Source organism: Cetorhinus maximus, chromosome 12 (assembly GCF_964194155.1).
Source record: "Cetorhinus maximus chromosome 12, sCetMax3.hap1.1, whole genome shotgun sequence".
Taxonomy (NCBI): domain Eukaryota; kingdom Metazoa; phylum Chordata; class Chondrichthyes; order Lamniformes; family Cetorhinidae; genus Cetorhinus; species Cetorhinus maximus.
The window spans coordinates 69,681,133-69,698,062 of NC_135890.1; the positions used below are offsets into that span (position 1 = coordinate 69,681,133).

Genomic DNA, 16,930 nt, shown 5'->3' on the forward strand with positions numbered 1-16,930 from the left:
TTCTAAGGCAAGCAGTTCACACTCCTGACTCCCAAGAGCCATTCCAGCACCAACAAAGCACAAGTCAGGAGTGTGCTGGGATACTCTCCACTTGCTTGGATGAGCACAGTTCTAGATGATCAGCAGTTGATCTGCTGGATTTGCATCCTACCCAATAATCCTTCCGCATAGCTCATGCTCTTTACATTTGGAAACAATTCTGCTGTTCCTGGATTGTAAATGTTAAGCGACTCACTTGTAAAATAGCTTTAGATTTAATGTAAACCTAATTCTTTAATTATTGGGTATCTGATTTTTAGATCTAATTAGGATATTGCACAATAAGAAATTGTCTTGGATGTTTCTGGAGTTTGTGTATATGCATATACATACATATTTCCATAAATTCACCAGAGGATCTTCTGAAATTGCTGCAGAGCAGCAAATCTCAATCTGTAATGGATTATAATTTACTCCATTCAATCTGCAAGAAACACTTGAATAATGGAATAACGGTGCTGTAGAATGTACACATAACCCATGGAAAAGAACACTTGCAAAGGATCAAGATGAAATTTCCATGCATAGTTTCTTAAACTGTTTATGCTGACTGAAGTGCAGCATTCGATATAGGTATAATTTTTATTCAACTAGTCTTGCAAAATAAATATTAAATGTTATATTAACTGCAAATACATTGCAATGTGTACAAAATGGGGTTAACGCCAACATCCTACATGTTTTGTAATGCTCACCTCTTTCAGCAGTTGCGTATTCAAGAGTTCATGGTAAGCCTTTGCAGATTCTTCATAGCGATCATGTTTCTGGAGATCTAACGCTTTGTGATACAGAGAAAATGCTTCAGCTTCCTATGTTGGAGAAAACATACGTTAATTAAGTCAGTTTAGTTTTGAGCCTGGAGAGCAGATGGCAATGAACACATGATGTGCATCAGACACCTTCAGCTGAGAAACAATAACTATTTGAGATATCATCAGGTGATCACCAGGCACATGATATAACAGGGCTACCAATGGCCTGGAAGATCCTCAGTTTGTGCTGGGTTAGCTAATCTCATCTGGAGTGCCACAATATACTATGTTAAACAATGGTACAAACCTGAGCCTCTTTTGTTTGAGTTTTGTGGCTCTTGAAGGATTCCTCATGGTCTTCCACCACTGTAGTGTCATTTAAAGCAGCAATACGGATCTAGTAAAACAAATATTTAATAAAAATGACATGGTTATCACAAAAACAATTAACCAAGTTTAACAAACTTATGAAGAACGGGTACATATCCTAGAACCTGTTAGCGTTGTGATGCTACTCTCAACTCATCTTCACACAACCATGAGGGGATAAAATGAAAGAAGCAGGAGCAAGTTACTACACAATAATGCATCTCACTGGTCTGGGGATGCATTAGCCATTTCAATATCATTCATACATTGCAGCTCTAATTCACAAAACATCTGCTGGAGAATAAGAAATCTAATTGGCAACATGATTTTAGAAGGGCTGATATTTATTCTCTTCCTTTCTAGGGCTAGATTTTTCTCCTCAAACTTCACAGGAAAGCAAAATGTAAAGCAGAAAAAATACAGCCTTGGTCTCCCACATACCACATTCTGCAACACATGCTACAAACCAAGCAAAGGTACAAATAAGTAACATGTGTCAGCCTTCTACCAAAGGCAATATAACTAGTTGCTCAGAACTGCAATTTCAAATGTAGTAATTTGGTGGCAGACTCTAGGCTTTTCCCTTTAGTCACCATCTTCTCCAGCTAACCTCAGGCTAACTCTCCCACTCCTTCCTCACGTAACTATGTTGGCTCTTCTGTTCATGAACCCAGGGAAACTAAGCAGTAAGTTTCATTTCTACAGAAATGAAATTGAAAAGTTAAACTAGTATCAAACCTTGCTCACACCTCGATACTGCATACAATACAGCTCACCATATCATAAAAAGGATATAGAGGCAGTGGAGAGAACGCAAAGCTGATTTACAAGGATGATACCAGAAATACAGGTATACCTATGAGAAGATGAACAGGCTGAGTCCCTTTTCTCTTGAAAAGAGAAGGCCAAGGGGGTAATTTCAGAGGTCTTTGAAATTATGACAGGGAAGGTAGACAAAAGATTTCTTCTTGTGGAGCAGAGCAAAACTATAGGCCAACAAAATAAGATAGTCATCAAGAAATCAAGTATGGAATTCAGGAGAAACTACTTTATCCAAAGAGTGGTGAGAATGTGGAACTAGCTGCTACAGGGCACAGTTGAAGTGAATAAGTTATAGATGCACTTGAGAGAAAGCTAGATAAGCATACAAGGGAAAAGGGATTTGAGGATTACGCCAATCGAGTTAGATGAGGAAAGACAGAAGTTTCGAGAGGAATAGAACTGGTTGGGCTGAATGGCCTGTTTCTGTGCTGTATATCCCATGTATGTAATGTATTAAAAAAAATTATCGACTCTGACCACCAACACTCTGTTGCAATCTTTCCTGTATCTCCTAATGTCATTTAGGTATTTAGCGGCAGTCCACAAAGGACCATAGGCATCTCTCTCCATTAGAGAGACAATTGAGGGGCACCACTGCACATCAAGCATGGGGCAAGGTGAGGAGTGCAGGCCTCCATGAACTACCACAGCCAGTATGGCGATGAGCCTTCGCTGTTGGTGTCATTCTGCATCAACCTCTAGCCAAATGAGCTAAAATGTTATTAATGTTGCTATATAGCCATTCCTCCTTTGAGGTTTCCTCTCAATCTTTTGTTTGGCTTGGAAGTCTAAAATATTAATATAGTTAATACATCATATTACAGCACATCGCCCTGCTTAGATTCTTCCCATTGCAATGAAGGCAATGTCAATTAATGACGAAGCTATGCAACATCCACAAAGATATTACCTTGAGACCAGATACCAGAATATACCTAGGGTTCAATCCTGAACAGTATCCAGTTGTGGCAGGGTGTACAATAGGTAAGTGTGTGTCTGCCATATTCTGCCAAGGAAGATGGCAGCAAGGCAAACATTTTCAGGCCTCAAACAAGGGATTCTGGTAAAAGCAAAATACTGCGGATGCAAACAAGGGATTCTGGTGTCTGATATTTGTCCAACCAGAGCTCAAACTCTCATGCCAGTAGTCAAATGATAAAAAAACTGACTACTCTCCTTGGGCAGGTGCAGATAAGCAGACTCATGGTAGCTTCAGGAGGACATGACTAGGATTGAAGGTTGGAAGAAAGACAATCCCGTAAACTCAGTAACCTGACACTTGAGCCAAGCAGGTCCTAGCTTGAAAGATGGGGAGATAACCTGGATCATTAATGGCTCCTGGAAGGCCAGACCCACGAGGGGTTTTCCCATCATCAGCTAAGATAACCCTGCAAACTTTAAAAGTATAGTAATGTTGGCTGAATAAGCAGTAAGAAACTGAACAATGTTGGCAAGATATAGTTTTAGCTAACAAAATACACGCAGTTCTCCTGTACACATTTAGGGGCTTGGTTCTTGCCACCCTCAACTAAGCCCAGTGTCTCTACAGGAGACTCTTTTCAGGCAAATGGTGTGGATTTCTCAACAGTAATTGGCTTGAAGAATCTTAGGCAGAGAGATGGGTTGCTGCATGTTTCCAATACCCAGCTTGAGTACAATGTTACACAGTGATCCAGCTCACTGGATTCTCACTACATTGAAAGCATGACATTCAAAATGTTATTTAAACAAATTCTCAACAACAAAAATAAACACTCCAATTAGAAAGCAGGACGAGATTAATGATGAGCCCAGTTCTGGAGTGTACAGCATTGTTTTAGACACTCTAGTTCATAAAGAATATAGGTGTATTAGAAAGAATTGAGAGAAGAATGACCAAGACAACTCCAAAAATATACTGATATGCAAAAGTCTCGAGTCAGTGCAGTATCAAGGAGATATTCCACCATTGGAGGTGCCATCTTCTAAATGAAACATTACATTAAGGCCATGTTTGTCCCCTTGGATGAGTATGAATTAGTGTCTCCTAGATTACATGGCCCAAGTCCTGGAGTGAGGCATGAACCCACCTTCTAATCAAAAAAAAAGTGCTACCATTGAGCTAAGACTATAGGAAAAATTACAGAAACCCAATGTTATCTGATGTAATTCTGGTGTGAAGCTCTAAATTCAGACATGAGTATTGCTGCAAACATCACCTATAAAACAGTCAACATTTCGAGTCTGAAACTTCTCGGCCTCCGCCTATCACTGGCCCCTTATCGAGCTCTCCTGTCCCACCCCCTTTCTACCAGCTTATATTTCATCTCATTTCTATATGTCTTAGTTCTGATGAAGGGTCATACGGACTCGAAACGTTAACTGTATCCCTCTCCACAGATGCTGTCAGACCTGCTGAGTTTTTCCAGGTATTTTTGTTTTTGTTCTAGATTTCCAGCATCTGCAGTATTTTGCTTTTACCTATAAAACAGACCTGCCATCACCTCTACTTTAGCTAGCATAATGCAGCTCATTATCTCCAGATAAAGCATAGAGACTTGCATGGCTCAAGTAGACATACAAAGATATCACACCCAAAAAGTTGTTTGAAGTTTTTCATGGTGAGAGCGGTAACATTGAGTAAGGACATTGAGTAAATCTGCCCAAAATGTTGAGGCCTACCAGTTCAAAGGAACTCTTTTAAAAGGTAACAACTGCTCTTTTCAGAGAAAACTTTACAAGGTACAACTGTAAAATCATCTTACTCAGTACCATTATACTTCAATAAAATTGTGTAAAACGTCTGTACAGTTGCTAGAAAATTCCTCAAGCTTATCCTTACTCAAACTCCAGTGACAACATTTATCTTTTGTATCTTCAGTTGCCTCAAAACATTATCCTGTGAACAGCACAACAATTATCTTAACACTCCACCAGCATTAACATACACTAAGCATGTCATAACTTCAGAAGGAAGAGAAAGACTCGCCATCAACTCTGAAGAAGAGTCATACGGACTTGAAACGTTAACTCTGTTTCTGTCTCCACAGATGCTGTCAGGCTTGCTGAGTTTTTCCAGCATTTTCGGTTTTTATTTTAGATTTCCAGTATCTGCAGTATTTTGCTTTTATCGCCATCTAACTGTAGTAAAATCATTCACATATTCTACAATTTCACAGCATTCACAGTGCAGAGAAAATTTCACTGACCAGTCCATTCACTATTCCTCCAACAATGATGCAGTCCATGCCAGTCTACAGTAGAGCATTAAGGATTGGACTGAAAGTTGCAGATAACATTCAGATCACATCATTGCCAGATAATGGCCATGTCTACAAACAATCTTCTTCTGACCTTCAACAGCACCACCACCAACAGTTTGGGCATCACCATTGATCAGAAGGTTTCATTGGCCCAGTCATATCAACACCATAGCCACAAAAGCAGCACACAGACTGCTTATTCTGTGACAAGCGACCTCTCAAAGCCTCTCCACCATCAACAGAGCCCAAGCCAAGAGACTGGATCCTCAACCTGCAATATTACTAACTCTGTTTCTCTCGCCAGATACTGCCTGACCTGAGAATTTCCAGCACCTTCGGTTTATCTTTGAGTCGTCACTTGTCATGATGGTGCAATAGCAACACTCCAAAATACTGACACTATCCTGGACAAAGCAATCCATGGGATCATCAGCCCCTGTTTCCAGATTCATTATCCATCTCCTTCATTACCGATGCACTGTCTAAAAGGTGCATTGCAACGACAGATCAAGCTTGTTTTAATGGTAGCTTCCAGTACTGCAATCCCCACCACCACCGAGGACAGTAACAGTATTCTGGGAAAAGCATCATCTTAGTTCCCCACGTTTCTGCACCATCATTGGGTTAGAATCCAACCCCGGCTCCATTGTAGAAACACTCCCAGCACAGCACTGAGTGGTTTAAGGAGTAGGCCGCCTCAAACTCCATCAGTAAAGGTGTTCTAGTTAACTGCCTGGCACAGAGACATGGCACCTCCTGCCCAACAAACCTCCTGTCGTACTGGGCAAGTTCAGGAGCCCAGCCCCGGAGCGAGTCAGGAAGCCGGCCAGCCGGCTGCCTTCCCCGGCCTCACTCACCATCCTGCGCCGCTGCTGGGTTCTGTTCCGCGGGGAAAGGCTGCTCCTCACTCCGGCCTTCACACGCTCAGGGGCAGGGAGAGAGATACGGCCGCCGAACCGCCTAGACAGGCGGCGTCAGCTTAGGGCGGGAGGCCGGGGCAGCAGAGCGGGCCCAGGGGGAAGGGCCCAGGAGGAAAGACCGGGGGGGCGGGGGTGGGACTGGACCCTCACTCACGCCCTGGGGAAGGGGGGCGGACTGGACCCTCACTCACGCCCTTGGCGGGGGGGAGAATCTGGACCCCCACTCACACCCTGGGGGGGAGGGGAGAGAATCTGGACCCCCACTCACCCTGGGGGGGAGGGGAGAGAATCTGGACCCTCACACACCCTGGGGGGGGAACTGGACCCTCGCTGACACCCTGGGGGGAGGGGGGAATTGGACCCTCACTCACATCCTGGGAGGGGGGGGAGGGGAATTGACCCTCACTCACACCCTGGAGGGGGGGGGGAATTGACCCTCACTCACACCCTGGAGGGGGGGGAGAATTGACCCTCACACACCCTGGAGGGGGGGAGAATTGACCCTCACTCACACCCTGGAGGGGGGGAGAATTGACCCTCACTCACACCCTGGAGGGGGGGAGAATTGACCCTCACTCACACCCTGGAGGGGGGGAGAATTGACCCTCACTCACACCCTGGAGGGGGGGGGGAATTGACCCTCACTCACACCCTGGAGGGGGGGGAATTGACCCTCACTCACACCCTGGAAGGGGGGGGGAATTGACCCTCACTCACACCCTGGAAGGGGGGGGGAATTGACCCTCACTCACACCCTGGAGGGGGGGGGGAATTGACCCTCACTCACACCCTGGAGGGGGGGGGGGGAATTGACCCTCACTCACACCCTGGAAGGGGGGGGGGGGGGAATTGACCCTCACTCACACCCTGGAAGGGGGGGGGGGGAATTGACCCTCACTCACACCCTGGAAGGGGGGGGGAATTGACCCTCACTCACACCCTGGAGGGGGGGGAGAATTGACCCTCACTCACACCCTGGAGGTGGGGGGGGGGGAATTGACCCTCACTCACACCCTGGAGGGGGGGGGAAATTGACCCTCACACTCACCCTGGAGGGGGGGGGAAGAATTGACCCTCACTCACACCCTGGAGGGGGGGGGGGAGAATTGACCCTCACTCACACCCTGGAGGGGGTGGGGGGAATTGACCCTCACACACCCTGGAGGGGGTGGGGGGAATTGACCCTCACACACCCTGGAGGGGGTGGGGGGGGAATTGACCCTCACTCACACCCTGGAGGGGTGGGGGGGGGAATTGACCCTCACTCACACCCTGGAGGGGTGGGGGGGGAATTGACCCTCACTCACACCCTGGGGGGAGGGGGGTGTGGGACTGACCCTCACTCACACCCTGGGGGGGGTGTGGGACTGACCCTCACTCACACCCTGGGGGGGGTGTGGGACTGACCCTCACTCACACCCTGGGGGGGGTGTGGGACTGACCCTCACTCACACCCTGGGGGGGGTGTGGGACTGACCCTCACTCACACCCTGGAGAGTAGGGGGTACCTCTCTCACTCTCAGGCCCACCTCTGGCACATTAACGCTTCATATCCTCTAGCCCTCCCCCTTTCACCAGCCATCAGGCTTCTGCCCAACACCTCAATAACCTGTCTTGCTACTGGCTTGGAGCTCAAGTAAAACATCCAATCAGGTCTCACGGCTCGCATCCTAGCCAGGAATTGAATAACCGCGCGACGCTCCAGTGGGTGGGGTCAGGAACCCCCCAGTGGGCGGAGTCAAGAATTCCAGTGGGTGGGGCAGGAGCTCCAGTGGGCGGGGTCATGAGCTCCAGTGGGCGGAGTCAGCAATTCCAGTGGGCAGGGCAGGAGCCCACCCAATGGGCGGAGTCAAGAACCCCAGTGGGTGGGGTCAAGAATTCCAGTAGGGGGGGTCAGAAGCCCCCCCCAGTGGGCGGAGTCAGTAATTCCAGTGGGCGGGGTCAGAAGCCCCCCCAGTGGGCGGAGTCTGCAACTCCAGTGGGTGAAGTCTGGAATTCCAGTGGGTGGAGTCTGGAATTCCAGTGGGCAAGTAAAGGCAAAATACAGCGGATGCTGGAAATCTGAAAGAAAAACAAAAAATGCTGGAAAAACTCAGCAGGTCTGATGGCATCTGTGGAGAGAAAGACAAAGTTAACGTTTCGAGTCCATATGACTCTTCATCAGAGCTAAAGAGAAGTAGGAGTGTGGTGAAATATATACTGTTTAAGGGGGTGGAACAAGTGAAGCTGGATAGAGCGCCAGCAATAGGTGGAGGCAAAGGAGAGATTGACAAAGATGTCATAAACAAAAGGTCAAAGGGTTGTTAATAGTGGTGGTACTGGCTAAAGGAGGTGCTGATGGTGACATTAAGAGTAGAAAGCAGAATGTGATAATGGCCGGACCAGGGTAAGCACTCTGGAAAGTGACAGATGGCTCTAGTGGGGGTGGGACATGGTGGGAAAAAAGATCGAAAATAGGCTAAAAGCTGGGGATAAAACAACGAATAAAAATGGAAATAAATTTTTAAAATAATAAAAAATAAGTAGAATAAATAAATAAAAATTAAAAGATAAAAATGAATATTGAAAAAAGAGGATCAAAAAGGGTTGAGGATGGAGGAGAGAGCTCATGGTCTGAAGTTGTTGAACTCAATGTTATGTCCGGAAGGCTGTAAAGTGCCTAATTGGAAGATGAGGTGCTGTTCCTCCAGTTTGCATTGAGCTTCACTGGAGCATTGCAGCAGGCCAAGGATAGACATGTGGGCATGAGAGCAGGGTGGTGTGTTGAAATGGCAAGCAACAGGAAGGTCTGGGTCATGCTTGCGGACAGACCGAAGGTGTTCCACAAAGCAGTCACCAAATCTGCTTCACTTGAAAATTTATCAATTTTGCTTCCAATTTCCACCCCTCCATCACATGGTCCATCCCCAACACTTGCCTTCCCTTCCCTGGCCTCTCTGTCTCAATTTCTGGTGATAGACTGTCCACCAATATTCATTACAAGCCCACCGACTCCCATGGCTACCTCGACTACAACTCCTCACACCCTGCATCCCATTTTCTCAGTTCCTTCGCATCTGTCGCATCTGTCCTGATGATGCCACTTTCCAAAACAGTGCTTCTGATATTTCTTCCTTCTTCCTTAACTGAGGTTTTCCACCCACGGTGGTTGACAGGACCCTTAACCGTGTCCGACTCATCTCCCGCGCATCTGCCCTCACACCTTCCCCTCCCTCCCAGAACCATGATAGGATCCCCCTTGTCCTCAAATTTCACCCCACCAGCCTCCGCATTCAAAGGATCATCCTCCGCCATTTCCGCCAAATCCAGCATGATGCCACCACCAAACACATCTTCCCTTTACCCCCCCAGCGGCTCTCCAGGACACCCTGGTCCACTCCTCCATTACCCCGACACCTCATCCCCCTCCCACGGCACCTTCCCATGCAATCGCAGAAGGTGCAACACCTGCCCCTTTACTTCCTCCCTCCTCACCGTCCAAGGGCCCAAACACTCCTTTCAAGTGAAGAAGCACTTCACTTGCACTTCCCTCAAATTGGTCTACTGCATTTGCTGCTCCCAGTGTGGTCTCCTCTATGCAGACTGGGTGACCGCTTTGCAGAATACCTTCGGTCTGTCTGCAAACATGACCCAGACCTTCCTGTCGCTTGCCATTTCACCACCCCATCCTGCTCTCATGCCCACATGTCCGTCCTTGGCCTGCTGCAATGTTCCAGTGAAGCCCAACACAAACTGGAGGAACAGCACCTTATCTTCCGCTTAGGCACTTTACAGCCTTCCGGACTTAACATTGAGTTCAACAACTTCAGACCATGAACTCTCTCCTCCATCCCCACCCCCTTTTTGATTCCCCTTTTTAAATATTCATTTTTATTTTTTAATTTTTATTTATTCCACTTATTTTTATTATTATTTTAAAAATTTATTTCCATTTTATTCATTGTTTTATCCCCAGCTTTTAGCCTATTTTTGATCTTTTTTCCCACTACCATCCCTGCCCCCACTAGGGCCATCTGTCACTTTCCAGAGTGCTTACTCTGGTCCGGCCATTATCACATTCTGCTTTCTACTCTTAATGTCATCATCAGCACCACCTTTAGCCAGTACCACCACTATTAACAGCCCTTTGACCTTTTGTTTATGACATCTTTTGCAATCTCTCCTTTGCCTCCACCTATCACTGGCGATCTATCCAGCTTCACCTGTCCCACCCCCCTTAAACAGTATATATTTCACCACATTCCTACTTCTCTTTAGCTCTGAAGAAGAGTCATACGGTCTCGAAATGTCAACTCTGTTTCTCTCCACAGATGCTGTCAAACCTGCTTTTCCAGCATTTTTTGTTTTTATTCCAGTGGGGGAATCAGGAGCTCCAGTGGGCGGGGATCAGACGTTCCAGTCAGCGGGAATCAGATGCTCTGGTGGCGGTCAGTAGCTCCAGTGGGCGGGGTCAGGAGCTTCAGTGGGCGGAGTCAGGAGCTCCAGTGGGCAGTCTCAGGAGTACCAGTGGGCAGAGTCATGAGTTCCAGTGAGCGGAGATCAGATGTCCCTTTGGAGGGGGGCATCAGGTGCTCTGGTGGTTGAGCCTGGGGCTCTAGTGGGCGGGGTCAGGAGACACCAGTGGATGGCGTTATGAGGTCCAGTGGGTGGGATCATGCATTTCAGTGGGCGGCATCATGAGTTGCAGTGGGCAGGGTCATAAATTTCAGTTGGCTGGGTCATGAGTCCCAGTGGGTGGGGTCAGGAGTTCCATTGGGCTGGGTCAGGAGTTCAGGTGAGTGGGGTCATGAGTCCCAGTGGGCGGGGACATGAGTAACAGTGGGCATGGTCATGAGTTCCAGTGGGCTGGGTCATGAATTTCAGTGGGTTGGGTCACGAGTTCCAGTGAGCAGGCTCATGAGTTCCAGTGGGCAGGATCACGAGTTCCAGTGGGAGCAGTCATGAGTTCCAGTGGGCGGGGTCATGAGTTCCAGTGGGCTGGGTCATGAGTTCCAGTGGGCTGGGTCATGAGCTCCAGTGGATGGGGTTAGGAGCCCCCAGTGGGCTGGGTCATGAGTTCCAGTGGGCTAGGTCAGGAGCCCCCAGTGGGCTGGGTCATGAGTTCCAGTGGGCAGGGTCAGGAATTCCAGTGGGCTGGGTCATGAGTTCCAGTGGGCTGGGTCATGAGTTCCAGTGGGCTGGGTCATGAGTTCCAGTGGGCTGGGTCAGGAGCTCCCAGTGGGCAGGGTTAGGAGCGCCCAGTGGGCTGGGTCAGGAGCGCCCAGTGGGCTGGGTCATGAGTTCCAGTGGGCTGGGTCAGGAGCGCCCAGTGGGCTGGGTCAGGAGCGCCCAGTGGGCTGGTTCAGGAGCGCCCAGTGGGCTGGGTCAGGAGCGCCCAGTGGGCTGGGTCAGGAGCGCCCAGTGGGCTGGGTCAGGAGCGCCCAGTGGGCTGGGTCAGGAGCTCCCAGTGGGCTGGGTCAGGAGCGCCCAGTGGGCTGGGTCAGGAGCTCCCAGTGGGCTGGGTCAGGAGCGCCCAGTGGGCTGGGTCAGGAGCTCCCAGTGGGCAGGGTTAGGAGCGCCCAGTGGGCTGGGTCAGGAGTGGTGGGATTTTATCAACTGCTGTTTGTCAAGTGGGCAAGTGACTGGTGGGATTTTAAATCCTGGGATTGGATTTTGAATCCTGGGATTGGAGGGATTTTAAATCTTGGTTTTAATCATGTGTTTAGCATTTTATATTATTGTTTTTTGACATTCCATATTTGGTAAAGATGCACTTTACTGCAGTCAACACATCTTGGAGACTGGGAATCCCTTTTGAGCATTTCCTTAACACTGTAAGAATTGGATGAGGAGACCAGAGACGGTAGATGGGACCAGATTCTATCCTCCTTGAGATTAATGCCCTACTTCCCTGGGTAGGAGAAGGGAGGAGGGGGGATGTTTTAGGTGGCTTTAACACCTGCTATCAGGAGAGTGGAATCAAGTCAGTGCATTGGTAGACAGAGTGGGGGTGAAAGTGGTTGCTGCATCAGCCCCTCTTTAGGCAGTACGCAGCCTCCAAACACTTAAAAATGAATGTTGAGATGTGTGTGCACACACCTCCAATGGGAAGAGTGCCAAACACCATCTTGGCAATGTGATTTTTCACCTAACAACTGCCGACAAACATGCAAAGCAGCAGATTATGACATCAGTGACTGTGAAACATTGATTTAACACAAGCACTGCCATTTTCAGATGCCACACTCCAACCGACACCCCGTTATAACCTTGCATAGCTGAACACAACATTAAATGGCATGACGGACCCACTCCTCCACCCCTGACATTACTTAACATAATTATCAATTATTTACAGTTTAGTTGCTGGATTATTTCTTCTGAATATTGTGCAATTGTGCATGTTTTAGAGCTTACATATTGTTATGATCCCCAGCTGAGGTTACCCCTGGACAAGCCTGATCCCAGACTGGAACCCAGCTTGATAGATCCTAACTTTTATTTGTTTGTTTAGAAATGTGGAGAGGGGGTACTGAACAGAGTCACTGAAGTCAGCTGATGAACTTTTAACAAAAGAATAAAACATTTATTCAACAAGAAAAGATTAACTGTATTACAATAGTCCTTCACGTACAAGTATTCCTTTACAGATATATACAGATTTGTAAGGATAACACAAGTTACAAAAGCTACCTTATACTCTAATGTCCATAGTAAGTGCAGAGTCCATGCACCAATAGGCACTCTGTGGTCAGGTCACATTGTGAAACCAAGTGACAGATGCCACCTCAACCAGATGCCTTGGATCTCTCCTCAATTTCCCCCAGACGCTTGTCACACCGTTTGCCAACCGATCTCATTGCATTCTGTCTTTCACATGAGGTTTCCAATCTCCATTCTCCAACTTGCCTTGGAATCTTCTCCTAAACCAACGCTTTCTGTCAGACGCCTTCCGCAAGAGTTGACCTCCATGGTTTCAAACTCTCCTTCTGATATCCCTCTTCCCTGGGTCACCGCATGCATTCGAGCTGTCTTCCACTCACTGTCTCTCACCGACTCAGCCATCAACAGTAGCACTACTTCACATGCTCATAGCAAAGAATTACAGACCTTCAGTTGTCTCTTTGGACCCTCTTGCCTCTTGCAAGCTGTTCTCACTTTAAATCTGCTTTCTGCAGCTTTTGTCTCTTTAAATCTGAAGCTTGGAGCTTTTCTCTCTGCCCTCACTCTCAACTTCAGTAACAGGACCTTTTCCAGGTCCCTGTCCTTCCTTTGACTAGAAGGTCTGCTCGGGACTTTCCCCTATTCCATACCCCTGGATTTTGGGGCCTTTTCCTTAGCTTGGGATTGGCTATGTATCCCCTTTGCTCCAGTCTCTCTCTGGCAGCTACTTTCAAAACCAACTGAACTCAAACAGCTCCCAAAAATCAAACTGTTGTTTCTCTTGTGTGTGTGTATCTGTGCGAGGGACCTGCCTCTCTGGACCCCTGTTGCTAGGCAACAGCACTGTTTTTTTTCAACTCTTGTTTGCCTAACTTAGCTTACAATCATTAAACTCTCATTAGAAATGCAAGCACCTTTTAAAAGTTAAACTAAAGCTCAATCTGATCTTTCTTAACACACAAATATAGAAATACAAATCAAATTTAAACTTTAAAACTAAAACTCATTCCTAACACCTACAAATCCCAATATAACTTAAATAAACTATCTCCATTTCTTAACAATATATTTGGTTAAAGTTTCATTAGTCTACAGGGTGCGGTCGAGCTCATGCTGGGGTAGTTTTTGTTGATTCAACAGCTCATGTTAAAACATGCTACCCCCAGATTTGAGTGGCTTGGTAGGCCTTCCACGTTGCATTGAGCATGACTGGGAAAATGAAGAGAGGTCACACAAAGCAGAACAAGCTGCTAGAAGAGGAGGAGGCCAAATCTGCCGAGAGTTTTTAGGGAGCAATTCTGAGCCTCAGTAACGACCAATACTCAAGACATCTTTGCTTCACTGAAGAGATGGTGATTGAAATCTGCAAACTGCTGCAGTCCCAACTCCAACCTCAGAGCAAAGCACAGCCTGTGGCTGCGGCTCTTAACTTTTATGCGTCTGGCTCTACACAGGGGGACAACTTCATCTCATTTTCTATTGCCAGAAGCAAGTAGGTAGATTGAACACAAGGGTTTCCATGGATTACAGACTCCCCCATGGGACAGGTTGTCATTGACTGACTGCATATCACCTTGTGTACACCTCATGTGATCTCTGCCATTTTCCTGAAGGAAAAGAGGGATTTCACTCCCTTGGGGTGCAGCCGGTGTGTTACCACAGGCAGCACATCCTGTAGGTGACTGTCTATTATCCTGGCAGCAGTTACAGTTCCTTCATTCTGTGCCATAGAGTCATTATGGCCCAGAAGAAGGTAATTTGGCCCATCAAGTCCATGCCAGCTCTCTGTAGAGCAACCCAATCATTACCGTTCCCTCGTTCTAATCCTGTAGCCCTGTGAGTGTATTTCTTTTAAGTGCCCATCCCATTCCCCTTTGAACTCATTCACCTTCTCTGCTTCCATCGTTCTGATAGTGAGATATATAAAATATTAAATGGTATTTTAAGTAAGCCAGGTCAGATGATAAAAAGTTAATTGAGTGAAAAGAAAATTAAAAACAGCTATTAGGAAGAATATGTTTATTGAAATGGTGAGAACATAAGAAATAGGAGCAGGAGTCCACATGGCCTGTTGAGCCTGCTCCACTATTCAATACGATCATGGCTGATTTTGGGCTTCAATTCCATTTTCCTGCCTGCTCCCCTTAATTTCCTGGGAGAACAATAATCTGTCTATCCCAGCCTTAAATGTATTCAATGATGGAGCATCCACAACCCTGTGGGGTAGAGAATTCCAAAGATTCACAACCCTTTGAATGAAGAAATGTTTCTGCATCTCAGTCCTAAATGATCGGCCCCTTATTCTGAGACTGTGCCCCCGTGCTTTAGATTCCCTGACCAGCGGAAACAAACTGTCAGGCCATCAGGTCCTGGGGATTTTAGTCCCTCAATTTTCTCCAATACTTAATCTCTGCTGATATTAATTTCCCTAATTTCCTCACTCATTTTAACCCCTAGGTTACTGTCTATTTGTGGTATGGAACTTATGTCTTCTATTGTGAAGAATGATACAAAGTATTTGTTCAACACCTGTGCCATTTCCTCACTCCCCATGATAATTTCTCCTGTCTCTGCTTCCAAGGGGCCAACATTTACTTTAGTTACTCTCTTCCTTTTTATCCTTATAAAAGCTCTTAGAATCTGTTTTTATATTCCTGTCTGGTTTACTCTCATGCTCTAATTTTTCCCCCTCTGCTTGTTTCTAAAACACTCCCAATCCTCAGACTTGCAATTGTTTTAATACTATCCTTAACCTCCTCAGTGAGACACAGATGGGTCTTTCTTGCTGAGTTTTTGTGCTTCGATGGAATGTATTTTTGTTGAAGATTTTCAATTGTTTCTTTAAATGTTTCCCACTGTTCATCAACCTCCGTACCTGTCGGAGATTAATCACACCAAGGCATCATTAATACATAGAAACCCCCATTTATTACTCGTGCACAAGGGAGAACAATACAACAAGAGCTATTGTACCGTCTCAAAGCAGAATACACAAACACTTGCTTAAAAGCATTTTACAGCCAATCGGTAAATTTTGCACATCTCAATCCACTTATTTGCATACGTTAACTGACCAATCCATGTTTTAGTTCATTTCCATTCCCACCACAACAGGTGCGGTGCCTACGCACTGGGTTATCACAACTTTGATTACATTCGGCCTGAGAAAGAACAACATGGAATGTCTCAGGGCTCTTCCTACAACAGTGGTCAGACAAGATGGTATTGTTCTTCAAGGTTGCAGTACTTTTCTCTTAGACCTAGGCATTTAATTCAATTTCTCCATTAACCCTTTTAGTACTAAGTGGGTTCCCTATTTGTCTAGGCCACCACATACCTTTTAGCCTATTTACCCAATTAATCTTAGCCAGTTCTCCTCTCACAGCTATGTAATTGGCTTTGTTTAAGTTTGGAAACTGTTTAAATTTAAGAAATGTTTGGAATAAGCTGTCAACAAGGTTTAGAATCAAATGCAGTGAAAAGGCAATTGGATAGATACCTGGAGGATGGACTTTGACAGTCAAATGAGTTTCACATCCCACACTATGCCTAGGGTTGCTGAACCAGGGAGGCCGAGTCCGTGCTCAGTTAGCCAGGTTGGCACAAGGGATACTGCAGTTGGTCACAGTATCCCACAGCCAGGGAGAGAATAGTTAGCTGGGGTTCCTGTTCATACTCACTGCCCGGTGACCCTGTTGGAAGTATGTGTATGACTCCATCATGAGACTTCATACACTGTGCCAGACATTTGTGTCTGAACAGAACAGTTGATAGCAATAACAACTTACACTTATATAGCACCTTTAATGTAATAATACATCCTAAGGTGCTTCACAGGAACATTATTAAACAAAGTCTGATACCTGAGGCACATAAGGAGATGTTTGGTCAGATGACCAAAAGCCATGGTCACTGAGGTGGCTTTTAAGGGGTGTTTTAAAGGAGGACAGAAAGATAGAGAGATGGAGGGGTGTAGGGAGGATATTCCAGAGCTTCAGGCCTTGGCAACTGAAGTCACGGCCACCAATGGTGGAATGATTAAAACCAGTGATGCTCAACATAAGAGGTTATCAAATAAACAACCTGCTAATTTAGCAACAATGGAGGAGTCAAGAGAGATCGTGGCGAGTTCGATGTCATCAGT

The 16,930-nt window shown here is 46.5% G+C and overlaps 1 protein-coding gene across 3 annotated transcripts in view; it reads right to left on the reverse strand.

Annotated features, from left to right (window-relative positions):
- cabin1 (calcineurin binding protein 1) overlaps nt 1-6,688 on the reverse strand; it is a 528,604-nt gene extending 521,916 nt beyond the window's left edge. The window contains exons 1-3 of one of the 3 annotated variants that reach the window (XM_078553837.1): nt 6,082-6,688; nt 1,099-1,188; nt 735-848 (exon numbers count right to left, since the gene is read on the reverse strand). In XM_078553837.1, the coding sequence (XP_078409963.1) occupies nt 735-848; nt 1,099-1,188; nt 6,082-6,084 (207 nt within the window). In that variant the 5' untranslated portion in view covers nt 6,085-6,688. Of the gene's footprint in view, nt 1-734; nt 849-1,098; nt 1,189-5,170; nt 5,702-6,081 lie in introns of those variants that run through there. The other 2 variants (XM_078553836.1, XM_078553835.1) reach the window with 2 other exon arrangements.
- Nucleotides 6,689-16,930: the final 10,242 nt, after the last annotated feature.